Genomic DNA, 21130 nt, shown 5'->3' on the forward strand with positions numbered 1-21130 from the left:
TACACCAGGGAGTAGATGAATGTGCACTTGAGTCTTGAGGAATGAAAGTCCGTGTATGTGGCAGACTGCCCTAGGATGCACCCCATGTTTTTTGGGGTGTGCTCTGTGCTCTGGGAGGTACTTCAGTGGAAACACTGGGGACCATTTTCATCTAGATTTACTCTTTAATGCAATCAGAAAACTGGAAACAATATTTGGGGGACTGTACACTGTTTTCCACTGATTTGCCCATCAGTAAAATGCTAACTTGCTGGTTTGTTATTATAGGAATAGTGTTACTATTTAAAACCTTCTTAGATTTATTTTTTAATTATGTGCATGTGTATCTGTCTGTGTGTGGGTATGAACAGTGCCCACGGAGGCCAGAGGAGGATGTCGAGTCCCCTGGAGTTATAAGTGATTGTGAGCTGCCTGACTGGGGTCCTAGGAATTGAACTCAGGTCCTCTGAAAGAGCAGTGCACACTGCTAAGTTCTGAGCCATCCCAGCCCCATAGGAACATTACTGGGGACATGTCACACCAATTTATGTAAGGCACGCCTCACCTTTTCCATGCTTATGTTCCCTTTATTCAGTTCCTTGTTCTGTGTAACTGCTGTCACTGCGGTGACCAAATACCTGACAGGAAGCAATTTAAGGAGGAAGGATTTTTTTTAAGCTTAGGGTTTGAGGGAACATAGTCTGTTATGGTTGTGAAGGCATGGTGGCGGACGGCTTCATGGTGGCGGGATGAGCGGTGGCTTGCTCTGCTCATGTGTAGCAGACCAGGAAAGAGCTGAAAGCAGGTCTGCTCCCCAGAGACCCTCTTCCTCCATCTAGACCCTCCCTCCTAAAAGTTTCGTAGCCTCCCAAAACAGCCCCAGCAGCCAGGGACCAAGTTGTCATATATAGAAGCCTGAGAAAAGCTGTTTACACCAAAACCACAGCATAGGTTTATTTCAATTTCCATCTCACTGTGTGGTGTGCTCTACATTCTGTCCTGTACATGAATGACTCTGAAGAGGGGAAGGGGCCATCTCACTGCCCGTGTTGCTCTGGCCTACTGAGTATGTGAATAAATAGTGAAGAGACCAGGCTACTTTGGCTTGTTCCCAGTCAGGGATTTGACCTGCTCTTCTGGTGGCGAGGAAGCTGCCTGTCCATGAAAGCAACAAATTAACTGACTCTGGCTCAGGAAGACAGAGCGGGCAAGAGGAGCATCAGGACAGGCATGACCAGCAGGTGACAGCCTATTCATGTGGAGGCTCTTCGTGATCCCATAGAGCACACAAGTTAGGGACCACACAGATAGGAACATGTGCCAGCATTCTTGCTTTGACCATGCATTTAATTGGTTAAGGATTTCATCAAATTGAAAGAATACACCTGTAAAATTATTTTTGATCAAGGGACAATTGGTATCCCATTAATGAACTTTAAACACATTCTTAGCTTTTCTAAGTTTATTTATAAGAGTATTGAACATGGTGAGGTTTTGTTTTTGTTTTTTGAGACAGTTTCATACACAGTCCTGGCTGGCTTGAAACTTGCTATGTAGACCAGGCTGGCTTGAATTCACAGTGCTCCACCTGTCCCTGCCTCCTGAGTGCTGTGATGAAAGGCATGTACCCCAATGTCCAGCTTGGACTGTTTCTATTAAGCTGCACAGATGAATTAAAATAGAAAAACAGGCTGGAGGGACGGCTGGGCAGTTACTCTCCCAGAGGACCTGAGTTCGGCTCCTGGCACCAACATGGCAGCTCATGTGGGTCTGTGGTAGCTCCAGGTGGTGTGCTCTTTGCTCTGCTGAGTGCTGTTCCCTGTGAAGTTCCCGAAACTTGCTTCTTTGTTCATGTCCTTAAGGACCACGGCGTTGCTCAGCTTTAGAAATTAAAACTTGAAAGATATTCATGCACAAGTTCTTGTGTCAGCGTTCTTCTCGCTCCGGGGTAGTGACAGGCACATGCACCAGGTTACAGGGTAAGGGTATTTTAGCTTTGCTGTTTTCCAGAGTGGCTGTTTCATTTGCATTCCCACCAGGATGTATGAGTCTGTTTTGTTTAACATTCTCATTAGGTCAAGACCTACTTGTCAAATAAATCTTCACATATTTAGCCTTTCAAATAGTTGGCAGTATCTCGTGGCGACTTTGATTCACATTTTCCCAAGGAAATGGTGTTGCACATCTTATTTCAGGTGTGTTGGTCTACTTTGGTGAAGAGTTTGTGCCAATCTTATATCCATGTACTTATTTCAGGGTTTTGTGTCTTTACTTGTTGGGTGTGAGTTGGTTCTCTCTCACCTATCAGATTCAGGTGGTTGGGCTTGGGAACAAGTGCCACTGAGCTCCCCAATATCAATCCTGAGCACCATCCTTACTTCACTAGCCACATGCTCCTCAAATGTCAATTTTCTGGCCAGGAATTGTGGCGCATGCCTTTAATTCCAGAACTTGAATGGCAGAGGCAGGATGATCTCCGTAAATTCAAGGCTATCCTAGTCTACATATCGAGTTCCAGGCTAGCCATGCTACACGATGAAATCCTGTATCAAAACAAAACAAAGGAAAGGAAAGCAAAAGAATCTGCCACATTTGTTTGGGTCTGTTTATGGATGTTTGATTTTTTTTCTAAATTCATTTTTGTGTCCTTCTTGTCCTGGATAGATTTATATCCACTTGACACAAGTTGGAGTCATCTGAAAAGAAGGAACCTTAATTGAGAAAATGCCTCCATAAAATCCAGCTGTAAGGCATTTTCTTAGTGGTTGATGGGGGAGGGCCCAGCCCATTATGTGTGGTGCTACCCCTAGGCTGGTGGTCCTGGGTTCTACGAGAAAGCAGGCTGAGCAAGCTATGTGGAGCAAGCCAGTAAGCAGCCTCCTCCACGGTCTCTGCCTGTTTGAGTTCCTGTCCTGACTGCCTTCAGAGATGAACAGCAATGCTGAAGTGTAAGCCAAATAAACCCTTTCCTCCCCAACTTGCTTTTTGGTCATGGTGTTTCATTGTAACAAAAGAAACCCCAACTAAGCCACTTCCTGTCAGCAGTCCCAAATTGTGTTAATGACTGGCTTTACACTGAGTTTTCAAATTAAACGATGAACACTCACTTTAATCTTCTGGTTTAAAAATCATTTTGGTTCTTCTAGCTCATTTGTTTAGCTCTTCCCAAACACAGATCCTCAATGTATGTTGTTAGATTTATACACACAACCATCTCCTCAGCACACCTCCCTTTTGCATGTTTGAGACAGGGTCTCATGAGGCCCAGGCTTTCTTGCACACTCTGTGTAGCTGAGGATGATGCTGAACTCCAGATCCTCTTGCCTCCATCCCCCAAGTGTGGGGATTAGAGGTGCACCACTGCTCCCAGTTTCGTCCTTTGGCTTTTACTTTGTTTTGTTTGTTTGAGACAGGGCCTCACTGTGTAGCCCTGGATGTCCTGGAACTCGCCCTGTAGACCAGGCTGGCCTTGAACTCAGAGATCTGCCTGCCTCTGCCTCCGAGTGCTGGGACTGAAGGATTGTGCCACCACCGCCCAGTTCATCTTTTGACTTTGGATCTGGTGCAGTTATGTTTACATGCAGTTTCTTTTCTTGTTTTTGAGGCACGGTCTCATCATGTAGTGCAGGCTAGCTCCAAACTCACAATCCTCTGAACTCACCTTGGGGTGCTGATGTTACAGGGGTGCACCACCACACCCAGTGTCAATCTGACTTTTTTTTTTTTTTTTGGTTCAAAACAGGGTTTCTCTGTGTAGCTTTGCACCTTTCCTGGAACTCACTTGGTAGCCCAGGCTGGCCTCAAACTCACAGAGATCCGCCTGGCTCTGCCTCCCAAGTGCTGGGATTAAAGGCGTGCGCCACCACTGCCCAGCTCAATCTGACTTTTGTAGACAGCATATAGTTAGATGCAGTTTATTTAGTCTTTTAGTTAATTTAATTAGACCACAGACAAGAGAATGGCCAGAAACAATATGTAAGTAAACAGACTCAGTTTCTGGTGAAATTTTATTTATAAAACACAGTGAACTAGATCTACCAGAGGTAGGCTACAGTTTTCAAATCCCTGGTTTTGGCTATTATATTTGTTGTGATATTAACACGCTTGAGTTTAGGTCTAATTAATTAAAAAAATCCTTTTTCCCCCTTTCCCTATCTTTGTTTTTAAACTGTGTGAACATTTTCAATGTCCATTTTTACATTATCTCGAGGTTCTGCAGGGCAGATAGGGAATCAGGAAGCCTTTCCAGTTCCCAGGGAAGGAAGGAAGGATGTGGAAGGAATGGAACTGCGGTGGGAGCGTTGGGTTCCTGGGAAGCCAGCTGCGGCTGACTGTACAAATGCCCTGGTGAGCTGAAAGGAGAGCACCTCAGGCTCGGACTCTGGATGAAATTTAGGCAGCCAGGGATGGGCTGAAATGGAGATGCGGCGGCAGGTCTGCTCCCTAGCATGTTTGCAGAGTTGCCCTGCAACGCTGGGGAGTGAGCAGCTGTCTGTGCTGTAGTGGGGATGTGGGGTCCTGCACCAGAAAACCCCGAGGAACTGAATTTCATGTCTTCTAAGAGCTCAAGGTTTTCACAAAACGCCCAAGTTCCAAGCTCACATGGTTCCTTGAAAAGCAGGATTCACGGGTACCAAGCAAGGGCAAAGGAATCACCTGCCCTCCTAGGGTCACAGTTTTTGGGCATTCTTACAGCTGGAATGGGTGTCTGCCACTAGGTGTCGTCTGCCACCACAGGCTTCATCTCTGGGATGAGTTCTTTCTGCCTCTTCCCTTGCAAAGTGCAGGGTTTATTTGGGGGTTGATGATGTTCTGAAATTAGATGGCGGGGTGGTCACACAAACTTAGTGAATATGCTAAAAAACATACCCCATTGTTTGTTCTTTCGCTTTTAGGGAGTGAATGTTGTATGAATTATATGCACTAATGCTTATTTTAAAGGAAAAAGTAAGAGCTACCACCCTCTCCTCCCTCCTAAGTGGTCAGCTTTGGGGTCTGACACTCAAGAGTTGAGCTGAAGTACCCACAGGGAGAAAGTGTGACGTCACTCCCCTGCCCCCGTCCTTTGGTCCCCAGCCGCCACACACCACTTCTGCCTTTTCCTGGGCTGTTACAACACTGCAGTGAGGACCTCCCACATGAGCTTTTGTGTGGGAATGGAGTTGGAGTCCCTTACGGGTGCACTAGGGGTGAACTGCTAGGTCATGTGGGCCACTGGAGGTTTAACCCTTTAAGGAAGTGCTGGCCATGTTTCACAGCAGCAGCACACTTATGCCCTCACCAGTGGGGTATGAGGATCTGACTTCCCCAGACCTTGCTAACACTTGTTATTATCTAGCCTTTTGTGACAGTCACTCTGGAGGGGATGAAGTGTGACCTCATTGTGGTTTTGATGGTGTCCAGCACTTGGCCATTGGTTTACATACACTGGAGAAAGGTCTATTCAGGTTCTTTGTCATTAGCAAATTGGTGACTCCCTCCCTACACCAAGAACTACAGGCAACTGAGGAATGCTGGGAGGGGGAGTTTTCCCCGAAGAAGAACATACCAACTGGTTAACTGATACCAAATGGTCAGCCCTGAAAACATACAAGTAACATTATACAGAGTGATCGGGGTATTTATGCATTTAGAAAGGGTATACGGGAGGGTTTGGAGGGAGGAAAGGGAGGAGGAAATGATGTGATTATATTATCTCCAAAATTAGAAGAAATAATTTTTAAAACTTGATTTGTCCTTTTGTTATTGAGTCAGATTTCTTTATGCAGTCTAGCTATGTCTCTTATATGTCAGATATATTATTTACAATTTTTCTCTCACTCTGTCGGTTGTCTTTTTTCTTTAAATGCTTTTAGAGTAACTTGCCTATTCATTGTATTTCAAAGCCACAAAGATGCCTACTTGGTAGTTTTACCATTACATCTACATTTTTTAATCCTTTTTGAGTTCATCTTTGGACATGGTGTAAGGAAGGGGTCTAAGTTTCACTCTTTTGCATGTGTCTATCCAATCATTCCTGTACAACTTGATGGCGAGATTCTTTCCCAACTAACCCCCCCCCCCCCCCTGCGCAGCTCTGTCGCAAACCAAGTGACTGTGACAGAAGGGTCACTTCTGAATGCTCAGGGCTTTCCCACTGAGCGGCCAGATCTCCGCAGTCTGGACTCTCATAGCTCTCAAGTGAATATTTTGGTTCTTGTTATATGGTCTCTTGCATTTCCATACACATTTTTTCTTAATTTTTTCATGTAATATATTTTGAGCATGTTTTTTCCTTCCCCCAACTCATTTCAGATCTTCTATCCACTTCCCTGCCCACCAAACCTTATGTTCTCTTTCTTAAAAACAAACAAACAAACAACTCACAAAAACACCAAAATGAAAATCAAATAAACAAAACAAAACAAAAAAACCAATAAGGAAAAAAAAAAAAGCCGAAACAAAACAAAAAGCCCACGGGGGTGGGTGGGTATGTGTGTGACCAAAAAAACCGTGGAGTTCTTCATTTTGTTTTGGCCAACTCCATTAAAATGTAAATCATCTTATTAACCTACTTATTTGGCTTATTATTTAATTTTTTGGATATTTTATTAATTTTTGTGTATGAGTGTTTTTCCTGTATGTATGCCTGTGCACCATGTGTGTGCAGTGCCCGCAGAGACTGGAAAAGGACACTGGATCCAATGGTACTGGAGTTCTAGACAGTTGTTAGCTGCCACATAGATGATGAGAACCAAATCTGTGTCCTCTGCAAGAGCAACCAGTGCTGTTAATAGCCGAGCCACTTCTCCAGCTCTGGGCTATTATTATTACTATTATTAATTATTTTGTGCTTTTTAATGTACAAGTTCTGTGTTTTTTGTTAAATTTATTCCTAAGTATTTCATTTATTTTGATGGCACTATAAATGTAATGCTTTCTTAATTTTAACATTTGGATTGCTTTTTGCAAGAGCATACAAATATGATTTCCTGCACATTAATTTTGCACCTTGCAACCTTTCTGAACTTGCTTCTTAGTACCAGTGATTTAAACAAATTCCCAGAATTTTCTAAACACAAGATCATGTCATATGCAATTAATTACTACTTTGTAATCTGGCTGCTCATGTTTTCCTTTTCCACTTGTCCTGAGCAGAGTCTCCAGCACAATGCTAGTTCTAAGGGCGAAGCTTTTGGTCTTTGCCCATTAAATATGATGTTAGCTGTAGATCTTCCATAGATGTACGTTAGTGGTTCAGTGTGCTGAGTGTTTACGTTATGAGTGGGAGCTGCATTTTGTTGTCTTTTATTTGTCATCTGTTAAGATGATCATCCCGTTTTTTATTTTATTCTACTAATAGGTGTGTTATATCGATCAATTTTCAGAGACTTAGCCAACCTTGAGTGTCTAGGAAAATCCTGCTTGGTCATGATATATAACTCCTTTTGTATGTTGCTGGGTTCAGTTTGCGAGTATTTTGTTGAGGAGTTTTGCACTTGCAGTCTTTGATTACTTTTGGTGTGTCTATATGTGCCTCTGTGCCATGGGTATAGGTATGTGTACACATGAGTGCATATATGGAAGCCTGAGTGGACGTCAAGAGTCTTCCTCAATGGCTCTGCACCTTATTTTTTTTTAAGATTTATTTTTATTTTTTATTTAAAAAATATTTAGTTGTATGGGTGTTTTTCCTGCATGTATTTCTGTGCATCACATGTGTGCCTGGTGTCCAAGGAGACCAGAAAAGGGTGTCAGATCCCCTGGAAGAGGAGTTGCAGATGGTTATGAACTGCCATGTGGGTGCTGGAAACCAAGCCCCAGTCCTCTGACGGAGCGGCCGGTGCTCTCAACTGCTGAGCCTTTCTATAGCTCCTTATTTTTATTTTTAATTATCTGTCTGTCTGTCTGTGTCTGTCTGTATATGTGTATGCAGGTGCCTGTGGAAGCCAGGAGAGGACACCCGATCTTCTGGAGTTGGAGTGATAGGGAGCAGTGAGCAGCTTGATGTGGTTACTGGGAACCACACTCCAGTTTTTTACAAGAGCAGTACATGCTTTTAGCCCTGGAGCCATCTCCAGCCCAACCCTTATGTTTTGAGACAGCATTGCTCTCTGAACTCACTGATTCCGCTAGACTGGCTGGGCAGTGAGTCCCAGGATTCTTCCTAGTGCCGGGATTACAGGAGTATTTCTGGCCTCTAACACAGGTTCTGAGGGATCAAACCCAGGCCCCCAGGCCCACATGGCAAGCACTTTACTGACTGAGTTATCTCCAGCTTCTGAGCTTTGCTTTTTTTTTTTTTTCTTAGTTGGGTAACACTGACTTCACAGAGTAAGTTGAGAATTATCCTTCATTTATGTCCTGTAGGAATGTGTGAGAGACCGGCGTTATAAGCTCTGGCCTTGAAACAATGCTGGCTTTCTCAGCCCATGTTGGAGGTGGAGAAGAAAGCCTCCTGGGAGAGAGTTGGTACTCCATCGAGGACTGTGACAGCTCTGCGCTTTTCTAAGCTAGTTTGCTGCAGACTCCTGGGTGCCCATGAAGACAAGAGACTCCTGAGTCACAGATGAAGGACAGTGTCCTTTGCTGCTGCTGCTGCTGCATGTCAACATTTTAAATGCCAGCTATCTGAGCTCACAATCTCAGAGTGACCTGCAGAGTGCCAGCTAACACCTGTGAGTGCTAGAAAGAAATCCTGGGCTTAGGAACCGTGAGACTTTCCCAAGGGCCAGTGAGCATGTCTGCCCTTCGTTATGGAGGGAGATAATGTGTCTTCTAAGATCATCTGCTATACAAAAAAAAATGCTTAAAAACCGGTCCAGAACAATGGCAGCCTGTGTCTCTGCCCAGAAGACAGGAGAATGCTACAAGCCCCACAGGGACGGGTCTCCAGCAGACTCCTTAGAGCTCCCCTGCCATTCCTCTTTATGCACACTTGATTTGCATATTGTAAGCTTGTTCCAGCTCTCCCAGTTTCACAGTCACATGATAAGGAGGGTCAGAAGACTTTGCCCCTGTAATTCCTTGAAGAAGCTGTCCCTACCCACTGCTCTTCTATCCCACTCAGCAGCTTCTCCCAGCACCGACTCCAGCCCTATAAATAACATTTTATAACACTTCATTCTTGATTTCTCAGATGAAGGCGGGCGTGCTTAAGAAACTCTTTGAGTTTATTCTCTGAAGATTCATGTGCAGGAAACTCTCCAGAGTGGTGGGGCTGGGAGGCGGCGGGGCTCTGAAGAGGTGGGGCTTTGTAGAAGGTGAGCAGATCCTGGGATTGCTCTCCTCAGAGGGGGCTGGTGCAGCTCTCATGGGGCCTCTGACTAGGGCCCCAGATAGGTTGAGTGCAGCCTAGTTGCTCATGCCCATAACTGCAGCACTCAGGAGGCAGAGGCAGAGAGGCTCATTGTAAGTTCAAGGCCAGCCTGGCCCACATAGTGACTTCCAGGCCAATTCAGGCTATGTAGTGAGATCTTGTCTCACAAAGCAAAGACAAGAGTGAGCATAGCTGCTGAGTTGCTCTGGCCTCCTATTTGCCATGTGACCTCTCCCTTCTGCACACACTGCCACCATGACACCATCCACCATGCAGTGACTCAGCTAAGGAGCTCTCTACCAGAGGCCAAACAGTTGGGGTCACTTGAGTATGAGCTTCTCTTCTCCAAAACCGTAAGCTAAATAAGCTTTTTCTTATCGGCACCCAACTTCCAGGATTTTGAGATAGCCACAGAAACAGATAAAGACAATGGCACTGAGAATGCTTAGACTCCCGTGTAGACTTAGTTTCATCTCTCACCCTTAGCCTGCCTGCCTACTTCCTACCTTTCCATTTTTTTTTTGTTAGTTTTGTTTTGTGCTGTGGGATGTCCTGTATGATGTAAATATATGTTGCTATGATTGATTGATAAATACAACGCTGATTGGCCAGTAGCCAGGCAGGAAGTATAGGTGGGACAAAGAGGAGAAGTCTGGGAAGTGGAAGGCTGAGGGAGGAGATGCCAGCCTGCCGTCCAGGGAGCAGCATGTAAAGGCAGCAGGTAAAGCCACGGAACACGTGGCGACATATAGATTAACAGAAATGGGCTGAGTTTAAATGTAAGAGCTAGTCAGTGGTAGGCCTGAGCTAATGGCTGAACAGTTTAATTAATATGAGCTTCTGAGTGATTATTTTTTAAGCAGTTGTGGGATCCATGGGGCTGGGCAGGACTGGAGAAATCTCCAGCTACAGTTCTGTTTTTTGTTCTTTTTTTTTTTTTTTTTTAAGACAGGGTTTCTCTGTGTAGTTTTGCTGCCTGTCCTGGATCTCGCTCACAGAGGAACTCACAGAGATCTGCCTGGCTTTGCCTTCCGAGTGCTGGGATTAAAGGCATACGCTACCACCACCGCCCAGCCCTACCTTCCTATTTTTATAGGACAATAAAGACACAATATATTGGTTAGCTCAACGTTTAGTTCTTCTGTCATCTTGGCTGAGCCACACTGGATATTAAAGGAATAAGACAAGGTGTTTCTCTGATGCTGCTTTACTTTTGTTAGTTCTCACTGCAACACTCTCAGTGTCTAAACCTTAAAAAGTTTGTGATTTAGGGGCTGGGGAGATGGCTCAGCAGTTAAGAATACTTGTTGCTCTTGCAGAGGGACCAGAGTTCATTTCCCAGCACCCATGTTGGATCTGATGCCCTCTTCCCCACAGTGCAGGGATAGCTCTGTTTCGCACCGCTGCTCCCCAGGTCTGCTGTACAACAGTTATTTTTCTGGGGTCTCCCCTCATGCTCTCAGGAGTTTCTTCTTTCTACTCTGTTTAATCCTTTTTCTGGGACCTACTCTTTCTTGGTTTACATATAAAGTTTTGGTGAAACATCTTGATTTTAAAAAGGACACAGAGGAGAAGGCACTCTGAAACACTGAATGTTGGGAGAATGCCCTCAACCTTGACTAATAGCCCAGCAGGTTCAGACTATGCAGGTGGAAAGTAGTTTTCCACAGAAATTCTGAACGCATATGTTTCATTTTCTTTTAGCTTCTGACATCACAGTTGAGAAGTCTGATTCTTGTACTTTGGGTAAAAACTCTTCCTCTCTTTAGAACATTTTGAGATCAAAAGTTTCTCTCTAATGTCATGGTGATGTGCTTTGGCTTGGTCTGTTTTTACCTGCTTCCCAGGGCATTTGGTAGCTTCTGTTGGTCTAGTGACTTCAGTTCTAGGATTTTTATTCATCTACTTTATGGATGACACATTCCTGTCCACTTTCTGTTCTCTATGCCAGAGGTTCTGTTACTCCAAGGCTGGGCCTCCTGGACTTCATTTCTCTCCCTCTGATTTTACAATGATTTCTTTACTCTGCTTTCTGGGAATTTTCATCAACTATCTTTGCTAACATTTCCAGTGTAGATTCAATTTCCACTATATATCTTTATTTCCAGGAAATTTCTTCACTATCCGTTCCCTGTTCCTTCAACACAGCATTTACCTCATCTCTCAGACTGCAGCTTCTCCTGGCATCGTCTTCTGGGCTACTCTGCTTTGTATGTTTTCCTCAAATGTCTAGCTGTTGGCTCATCTTTCAACATGAGGTAGCCAAGTTCCAGCACTTGGGATGCTGATGCAAAAGGATCACAAGTTCAAGGCCAGGGTGGACTACACAGTGAGACCTTGTCAAAATATATATATTTGCACACAGACACCCATATATACATATATATATACATACACACACATATACATATATACATATACATACATACATATACACATGCATGTGTGTGTGTGGGGGTTGATGGGATATCATGGGAAGTTTTTCTGTGAGTCTCATCACAGGAGGACTTGGCTTTGCACAATCATGGTTTCTGTAGGGTAAAACTGTCAGCATTCTAGATGTCAGGGAAGGAAGAAAGCTGGGGATCTCAACTCTGTCTTTCTCTTAATCCCCATCTTTAGTATTGGACCCCGACCTTAGCTCCTGTCCTCACTTCTGTCCCTTCTGGGATGAAGGCTCTGTCTCTCTATGAGATCGGGACAGGTGACCGGGTGGCTTCCTGTCTTTCAGTACTCTTCATGCTTCAGTATCACCCTTACTTCTCCACCCAGAGTCAGCTGCTGTTGCCAGCTCCCAAGGGTGTGTGGGGCTCTGCGGTACCCACTGTTTTCCTTTCTTCTCTCATTCCAGCTTAGTACTAAACTGTCTCAGGTCTTTACCATGTGCTCCTCTGCTTCCCAGTTTCCAACGCTGTGTTGCTTTGTCCTTCCCCTTTTCTTAGACCATGCTGCTATTTCAGGGGGATTTGTGGGGGGAAATAAAGGTGCTCAACTTGCTATTTTTTAACCAAGAACAAATCCCTGTTCATTGTGTGCTAATGTATCTATCTTTCAAATGCTGAAGATCTCAAGAGGGCATTTCAATGAACTTCTACTGAATTCACAATATTAAAAGAGATTGAAAGCTAGGCCTAGTGGCTCATGCCTGCCATTGTAGCACTTGATAGGCTGAGGCGTGACGGTTGTCACAAGTTGGGGTCTAGCCTGGGTAACACCATGAATTCAGGTCACTGTGGGTCACAGAGAGAGATGCTGTCTACACAGGGGAAGGTGGGGAGGGGATTCCTTGATTATGGTTTCCTAGGTAGGTAATGGAACAGTAGGTCCTATCTGTATATTGTCACACAAATAGAGAAAATACAGTCTCTTTAGGTCTGGTGACAACCCCAGATCACAAGAGCATGCTGTCATCTGATTGTTATATTTTGCATAAAATCTCAATGACAATCCATTCAGCAAACCCCAGGCAACCTATCATCTTAGAACTAATGAATTAAAATGGGCTGTGGGAGCTCATGAGGTCCATTCTTTCCCTCCAGCTGAAGCATCATCAGTCTGCTATAGAACCAAGGAGAGTTCAGCATGAGGTGAGTTTATCAGACCTCTGAAAAGCTGGAGGGCATCAGGTTCTCAACTCTACACAAGGGAAGATAGGATCCAGCATAAGGCAAAGCTTTCCGCCTTCTAGTGCCTTAGATACTGGTGACCACCCATTCTCAGAGGACCTGAGGCCAGCTCTTCTTATATCTCTGCCCTTCTTTTCTGGTCAAGAGAAAGTCAACAGTCAGGGGACCAACAAAGCTCACAGACCAAATCAGAGGAGAGCCCAGTGCCTGAACCCTCATCAGGCAATCTTTCAAGGAGTTGCACTTAGATTTCCTATACTATCAGTTTTCCTGCTACTGTGAGAGATTACAACCTCAGGCAAGGCTGATGTTCAAGAAATAAGAGAAACTAACTTAAAAAAAAGACCTCTTTGGGATTGGTGAGATGGTTCAGCAGGGCCAGTCTCTTCCTGCCATGCCTGACAATCTGAGTTCAATCCCCAGGACCCACATGGACAACCAGCTGCCAAAAGTTGCTCTTGGACCTCCACACTCAAGTCACCCCACCCATACACACACTAAATAAATGTAATAAAAAATGTAAAGACCTTTTTGGAAAGTTCTCTAAAGGACAAATGGAGAAAAAGGAAAGTCCTGGGGACTTTCCAGCACACAGCAGTGAAGGGGTGAAGGCAGTCCAGGCCAGCACAAATCTACCCAGTTCTAATAATGATCACATTCACCAGTGCTGCAGAATGGATTCTGGTTCCTCCGTCTACTAAAAAATCTGCTGCAGAGCTACAGAGATGGCTCCGTGGTTTAGAGCACTTGCTCCTCTTTCAAAGGACCTGAGTTCGGTTCCCAGCATCCAGGTTGGGTGGCTCACAACTGCCTGTAACCAGCTCCCAGGGATCTGACACCCTTTTCTGGCTTCCAAGGTCACCAGGTGGCATACACACACATACTTAAATAAAAAATATTTTTAAAAATTTGCTGTAGTAGTGCCGACTTCAGACAGTGCATCATTTTCACCTCAGATACTCAAATATAATCTCTAAGTATTCAGAATATTCTTTTTATTTGGATTTATATAAAATACAATACCATTATTGTCTCTAAAATAACTTATTAATATCATCTAATACTTTGGCCTATTTTTAAATTTCTCACAATATATGAAAAATACCTTTTTATGAAAGGTTTAAATAAAGAACAAAAACTTACTGCATTTAACTTATATATCTTCTAAGTTTCTTTTTTGGTTGTTGTTGAAAATTGTGTGTGTGTGTGTGTGTGTGTGTGTGTGTGTGATTCCTCAGGTACCTTCCACCTTTTGAGAGAGGGTCCCTTACTGGCCTCGAACTTTGCCAAGCAGCCAGACTAACGGGCCAGGGAGCTCCAGCAATCTGCCTGTCTCTGCTTTCCATTTCACAAGCACAAGAATGCTCCATTATGTCCGCAGCATCTCCAGCTTTTTACATGGGTTCTGGGAGACCGAATTCAGGTCCTCATGCTTGGAAGGCAGGTGCTTTACCAACAGAGCCAACTCTCTAACCCACTAAGTCCCCCCCGCCCCTCCTGGAACTCACTCTGTAGACCGGGCTGATCTTGAACTCAGAGATCTGCCTGCCTCTGCTTCCTAAGTCCTGGGATTAAAAGCAATGCACCACCACCGACCAGATGATAGCAACATTACTCTCATCTAAGTTAGGGAAAACGAATTCAAATGTTTACAGCTAAACACAAGTAGCTAGTCATGGTTCAAGCCTTCATAGGGCTTATAACCTAGATTTCTGTGTCTTGTTTATCAAATACCTTTAAACACCTCATAAATACAATAATTGCTACTCAGCATTGTTTTCCTGAGACAGGGTGTCTCTGTGTAGCCCTGGCTGTCCTGGAACTCACTCTGTAGACCAGGCTGGCCTGGAACTCACAGAGATCTGCCTGCCTGCCTCTGCCTCCCTAGTGTTGGGATTAAAGGTGTGTTCCACCACTTCCCAGCAAGTCTCTTCTAACTCACAATGAAAGCTTCATTCTCTAAGTTAGTTACTTAAAACTGTATGCTTACAAAATGAAGGCAAGTCTATTTTAATCTGGCTTCTTTCAAACTTTTAAGTGCTCTGGGGCATGTATCTCATGGGTATGTATTGGCTCAACACTCCAGTTGATGAGGTCAGAATCAGCTAGTCAGTGTACTCTGAAGGCATTCTGCCTTATTTACTGATGCGGTCAATGAGACTTTAGAGACTTTGGCCTCTAGATTTATGCATGCTTAAAAGCCTCCCTGCTTCATGCTGCAGAATGCAATGATGGTATTGGATGTGTATGTTCAGTAATAAGAATATACACTAGGCCTCATTTAGAAATGCATTCAAGCAATTTACTCCAGTTGGTGGTAGTGGGCAGTAGTGGGGTTTTCTGGGTTGGTAGCTAAAAACCTAGCACCCAACACTTCAGGTCATTCCTCTGCTTCCATGTCCCTCCTGTTTGGAAATCTTCCTTTTATTCCTACTAACAGGAATTTGCCTTCCTCTTCTATTTCTTTCCCCTTCATACTCAACTACCATGGGCTGAGTGGCTGCCATGTGCTAGATGTATTAGACTTGAACCCACAGAATCCTCACCATTTTGTAAAGATGAAACCCCAGAGAACCTAGGGAGCTGCTGCAGGCTACTGGGCTTGAAGGCCAGACTCTTGCCAGTGCCTCACTACTCTGAAAAGCAAGCACCGGCCATCAAGTCATACAATGGAGGTAAAAGTCAATGCCAAGAGGTCCGTGCTGTATTCATAGCTAGAGCGGTACCTGCTCCATGAAATCCCCCGCAGACATAGAGCTTGCCATCCACGGCACCTGCGTTAGTGGAATTGGTTCGCAGTGAGAGGAGGGGACTTGGCATAGGTGGGCCTTCCCGCCAGAAGTCCCCATCAGGGTTGTAGATCTCCACCACATCAAGGCATTTCCGAACTTGTCCCTTGTCGCGGCCCACACAGCCAATTCCACCTAAGAGAATGAAGCACAGAAATGGGGTGTTTGGTGTTGTGGAATATTATTTTAAAGTGTGTTGCATTTTTTCCTACTGCTTTTGTTAACAATGCAAAGATGCATTACATTTGTTTGATTAAATAAAATTAACCTGCGAGCAGGAGGCTGAGTCAGCAAGTAGCTGACAGGAAGTGGTAGGGAGGAACCACTTGTAGCGGGGATCCTTAAGAAGGATGGTTGGGTTTTTTGGAAGAAGCAAAGGGAGAAGGTTAGCTACTTGCTATTCAGCCTCTCTGAGCAGGCAGAATTTCATCTCAACTTTTGAATTGTAAGTTCTTTAGAGGGATAGAGATATAGATAAAGTTTCCCTGAAAGAGTTGGTGCCTGAGGGAACAGAATTCCCTCAGGTCGTTGCTGGTAATGGTGGAGTTGCAGTCTCTGATTAGGACAGCAGTTTCTTAAGGGGCAGCCACAGTAAATAATATAAAACAGTTAACAACAGTTTGGGAGCAGAAGCCTCACAGTGGACATCCTCCCCTCCTAGCGTGATTGGCAGCACAGGCTCGCTGGCCTTAACTTTTCTTTGTCACCTATTTCAAAGGTAATTTCTATGTGACAGCAATGTCTTCTGACAGCAATATCTTCTGTGTGTTTCACAGACAAGTTTAATGCCACTATAGTGCAGTATTTCCCGTTACTTAGCATAAAATTCATTCCGAGTAGACCCTGCAATGTTGGTTCATATAATGAGCATTCCCTTTCCAGTAAGAATATTGGTTGAATGGCTCAGACACCCGCCTCATTGAGAGCAATGATTTCACTGACGTAGTCATCCAGGACTGTCTTTTCCATGCCTCATCACTGCAAACTGGCCTCTTGTCTGCATTTGCATGGATACTTTCCCATTTGAAAAGAAGGGCTCTGGTAAATTTCAGGTTTGAGATTAAAGGAAGACCAGAAGAAGTGGGAGGTGAAATGTCCAGGTCTCTCCCTTACTGGACAGCATGGTTTTTTCAGCAGATGCTCACTAAATGCTCACTGTTGCCAAGATAATGTAAGTGACAAGGAGTTCAAAAAGATGGACAAGTCCTGCATCCCTGAATTCTCCACCCCTGCCCCCCGCCCAACTCTTTAGAAATTAGTAGAGTGAAGGCACAGCACAGTGGTGCAGGCTTTTAATCCTAGCACTGGGGAGGCAGAGGCAGGCAGATCTCTGTGAGTTCAAAGCCAGTGTGGTTGACATAGCAAGTTCCAGGCCAGCCAGGGCTACACAGTGAGATACCGTTCCAAACAACAGGAAGTTAACAGAGTGGAAGCGGCATACATGTAAATAGATAGAAAGTAAGGCAGGCATCTCAAAGGCTGCTTCAGAATAGCCAGGTATGGAAATAGGGAGCAGACAGAAAATGTACAGAATTAGGACTTTAAGTCCAATTGTGTAAGATTTTCCAACCCACGTGACCAAAAACATCAGTCTGCATGTGACTTGTTTTTATTCTCTCCTCCTGTGGTGGTTTGAATGAGTTACCCCTCAGAGTCTTGAGTTTTTGAATGCTTGGTCCCTGGCTGGTGGTACTGTTGAGGGAGGTTTAGGAGGAGTGGCCTTGCTGAGGAAGAATGTCATTGGGGATGGGGCATGTCCCTGGGGGTGCGCTTTGAGAGTTCAAAGACCTGTACCATTCTTCAACTTTGCTCTCAGCTTCCTGTTTGTAGTTCAAGATGTGAGCTCTTAGCTTACTGCTCCAGTTGCCATGACAGCCTGCTTTCCCTCCATGGTAATGGACTCATCTCTCTGAAATGGTAAGCCAAAATAAACCCCTCCTTCTGTAAAGTGCCTCGGTCATGGTATTTTATCTTGGCAACAGAAAATTAACTAAGACACCTCCTAAGTCCCAAGACAACAGATTTTAAATGTGAGGGTCATGGTTCCTGACCTACAGGGCCGCTCCTGAGACTGAGGCAGAGTCCCTGGAAGAAGGGAGTCTCGTAGTTGCAATTGTTCTCATCACTACCCCATTCCATTTAGACCCACTGCTGATATTTGTAAACCATGAAAGGACTGTAAAGTGTTGGCCTTGGCTACACCAGCTCTTGGGGAGGATGGTCAACTCAAAACTAAGAAATGCTTATGGCCTTTATGATAGACTCCACTTGCTGAGAAGTTGCTCACAGTCTCCTCCCTTCCTCACCGCTGATTAGACCCCCCTTCACTGAATTAGTCAGGCAGCATCTTCATCACCATCTGCTTCTCTTTGTCTTGTTCTCTGACCCCACCTTCAGCACCAACCACGGGTCCTGACACATCACGTGTCTGGGGTGAATGAATGAGTAAGACATGTTCCTTCCCCATGTTCTCTCTGCCATTCTTTCCACACTGTATTTCCTCTCTGTCTGGGTACTGTAAGCTCATGGAGGGCAAAGGTCACATCCTCCTGACTGGGCCTGCCATACAGTACTAGATGAATTCAGGGATGGGAGCTGTGTGCTTCTCCATAAATGGGTCTTAAGTCAAGTTCTGAAGGTAATAAAAGACTGGAGGGGTCCCCCCCCCCCCCCCCCCCCCCCCCGCTTTGCTGATGTCACCTGGCCAGTTCTCTTAGCGTGAACCCAGAGACTGAGGATATGAACTCAGGAAGCACTTAGCTGCCTTCTCTCTTATCTGCTAAGACACATAATTTAGCCCACTATGAAGCCGAGTCTGAGCTCTGTGTTTTGAAGGAGGGGACACACTGACCTCAGCACAGCTCTGTGTTCAGGGGCAGGCTCACTTTCAGTGTGGCACTGTGGTAGTGGACACTTCTTAGTGTAGAGGAAACGCAACTTCCAACTATTGGACAAGAAGTCACGCAGAAGAGGGTTTATCTGTGAGAGGCAGGAGACAAGCTCTGGTGCTGGCAAAACTTGTGTTGCAACCACGTTAGCCCAGTAAGTGAAGCAAGCAGTCTAGATGGAAGTCAGCAGGAGTCAGGCTGTGGCACCCAGAGCAACAGCCTCTTGATTCTAACTCCACAGTAAGGCCCCTGAGGGAAGCTCTCCAATGTGATGCAAGCGGTGTGAGTGTCATTCTTGATTGTCTAAGATAATGAGAGTGCTTGTCACCTTTGCTCTGCTACCAAGTGCATGTAATCACTACATTCAAAACTAACCTTGTGAAATGTGCCCATTCTCTTTGGTGAGCAGACGTTTCACATGCTCTGCCCCACCCCCGGGTGACCCGAGCTTACTGTGTGCTCTGTTTCTGTCCTGGCTCTGAAGCCTGCACTCATTCTCTGTGTCACTGGGTGTAATTTCACCTCAAGCACACTCCATTAGCAGCAGGCTTAATGAGCTTAGACTGAAGGTGAATCTTGATTAGATAAATAATCAAATAAAGGCCTGATCTTTATTAATAAGTCAGCACCGGCTCTACAAGCACAGTCTTTTGATGAGAGGAAGCCTAGGGTGTGATCTGCAGCTGCAGAATGTCAATAAGTCAGCTCAGTGGCTTTAATCTCTGTGCTGCCAGAATTTCCGAGCATGACATTCCCTCACTCAAAACTGAGCAAGTGAACAGAAATTACCTTCATAGATCATGCCCAAATGCACCCCACATGCAAAATATATACCTAGATTATTCGGGTGTGGGAGGGGGAAGAAAATTACAACTTGCCACTCTTTTTTCATTTTATTCCTACAAAGATAAAGATTCCTTCTTCTGATGTTGGGCTATGATGGGTTCTTTCATTTCTGGTGGTGTGTGGGAGTCAGCTTGTCCTCCCACAGAGAGCCTGGCAGACAGCTGGCTGAAGACTGTCTTGGACTTGCCATCCATTTGCCCATGAATACAGTCCATACCCTTCCGCTACGGGGCAGCCTCAAGGTGGCAGGCTTATTCTACCCTGTTCTGGGCTCGATCCAAAGCAGGAGAAGGATTTCATTAACACTTATGACAAACTCCCAAAGTTGCTTGCATTGCTAAATTAGGCTTGGGGGTGGGGCACTGACTGTGTGTGGTGGCGGCGGCGGTGGGGCACCCACGTGCCATGGTGAAAGCATGTGGACCTTTAGAAACAGATCCTGGTTCACATTCTTGTAGCTCTACTTGAGAGCCAAATGCAGTTGATTAACTTAATTGTTCTAAGCCTCCATCACTCTCACCTGTAAACTAAAGATAATAATGCCAATTGCATAAAATGCGGCAAGGATCAAACTGCTTAGATAATAACCACAGACAGGAGGAAGCAGGAGGAACTCAGAGCACTCGTGGGTATCACCAAGGGAATTTTCTTTTACATATTTCCTCTTGTATACTGCATCGAAGCAACATGGCACACATGTGGCTGGTGCTCAGATGACCATTATTTTCTGTCATGTTCTGTGGGGTTTTAGTACACCAGTGTTCTCTGAAATTGTTGAGAGCTTGTGCCGACTCTCAAGTGAATTTTTATGTGTACAATTGCTGGTTTATTGATATAGGGTCAAATGCTCCTAGACATTTCTTTTCAACCTGGGTAACGGGAATCAGGTCAAGACAGCCAAAAGCTGTGGTATTACATGCCTGTAATCCCAACACCTGGGAAGCTGAGGCAAGAGGATTGCCATGAGTTTGAGCCTAGCCTGGGCTACATAGTAAGTATGAGGCCAGCCCAAATTACTTAGTGAGTATCAATCCAGCCAGGGCTACAGAGTAAGGCTCTGTCTCAAAAAGCCAAAACCCATCAGGCATCAGATGCTCTCTCTGACCCCACAGAGCCACTTACCAGCCATAAGCATTTGAGCTGTAAGAACCGTGGGGAAGAACGTTCTAGAAATCTTCAGCTTCTTCAAGTCAAAGTGGCCCATCTCTGAGCTGCCAGGCTTCTTTCTCCCAGGTAGATCTTAGCCCCTGCCTACTAATGGGATGTTTTTGACAAATTTGCTTCATTCTCATGAAAGCTGTCAGCTCTCTGACCCTCCCCCCAAGTTATTTTAGAATTCTAGGTGTCAAGCCTAAAACCTTAAAAAAAAAATCAACTTGTCACTTTCTAAAGCCTAACACGGGGACTCTTGGGCATTTTCAGTAAAAAGTTCTTACTTCCTCTTACCAAATTCTGGATAATGCTAGGCATTGCTAACCAACAGTGTGCCTTGGGTTCAGAGAACTTGGGTTGGTGGTTCCCACACATTTCTCACCAAGCTGAGAATGTTAACAATCTGCTTTGCATTTTATTTGCTACTCAAGCAGAATACCACAACCCACTATCCCCCCAAAAACAAAAAATCTCAAAAAAAAAAAAAAAAACAGCAGAAAGACCAAGTTTCATATATTAGAGCTTGATTTTGGAGAGAAAAAAGCCACATAT

The 21130-nt window shown here is 44.8% G+C and overlaps 1 protein-coding gene across 4 annotated transcripts in view; it reads right to left on the reverse strand.

The window, feature by feature from the left end:
* Kbtbd12 (kelch repeat and BTB domain containing 12) overlaps positions 1 to 21130 on the reverse strand; it is a 73662-nt gene that overhangs the window by 14941 nt on the left and 37591 nt on the right. For all 4 annotated transcript variants that reach the window (XM_052721246.1, XM_052721243.1, XM_052721245.1 and 1 more), the window contains one exon: positions 15630 to 15827. In XM_052721246.1, the coding sequence (XP_052577206.1) occupies positions 15630 to 15827 (198 nt within the window). The remainder of the gene's footprint in view (positions 1 to 15629; positions 15828 to 21130) is intronic.

The sequence above is a fragment of the Peromyscus californicus genome, unplaced genomic scaffold (assembly GCF_007827085.1).
Source record: "Peromyscus californicus insignis strain IS unplaced genomic scaffold, ASM782708v3 Scaffold_6__1_contigs__length_162567912, whole genome shotgun sequence".
In the NCBI taxonomy this organism is placed as follows: domain Eukaryota; kingdom Metazoa; phylum Chordata; class Mammalia; order Rodentia; family Cricetidae; genus Peromyscus; species Peromyscus californicus.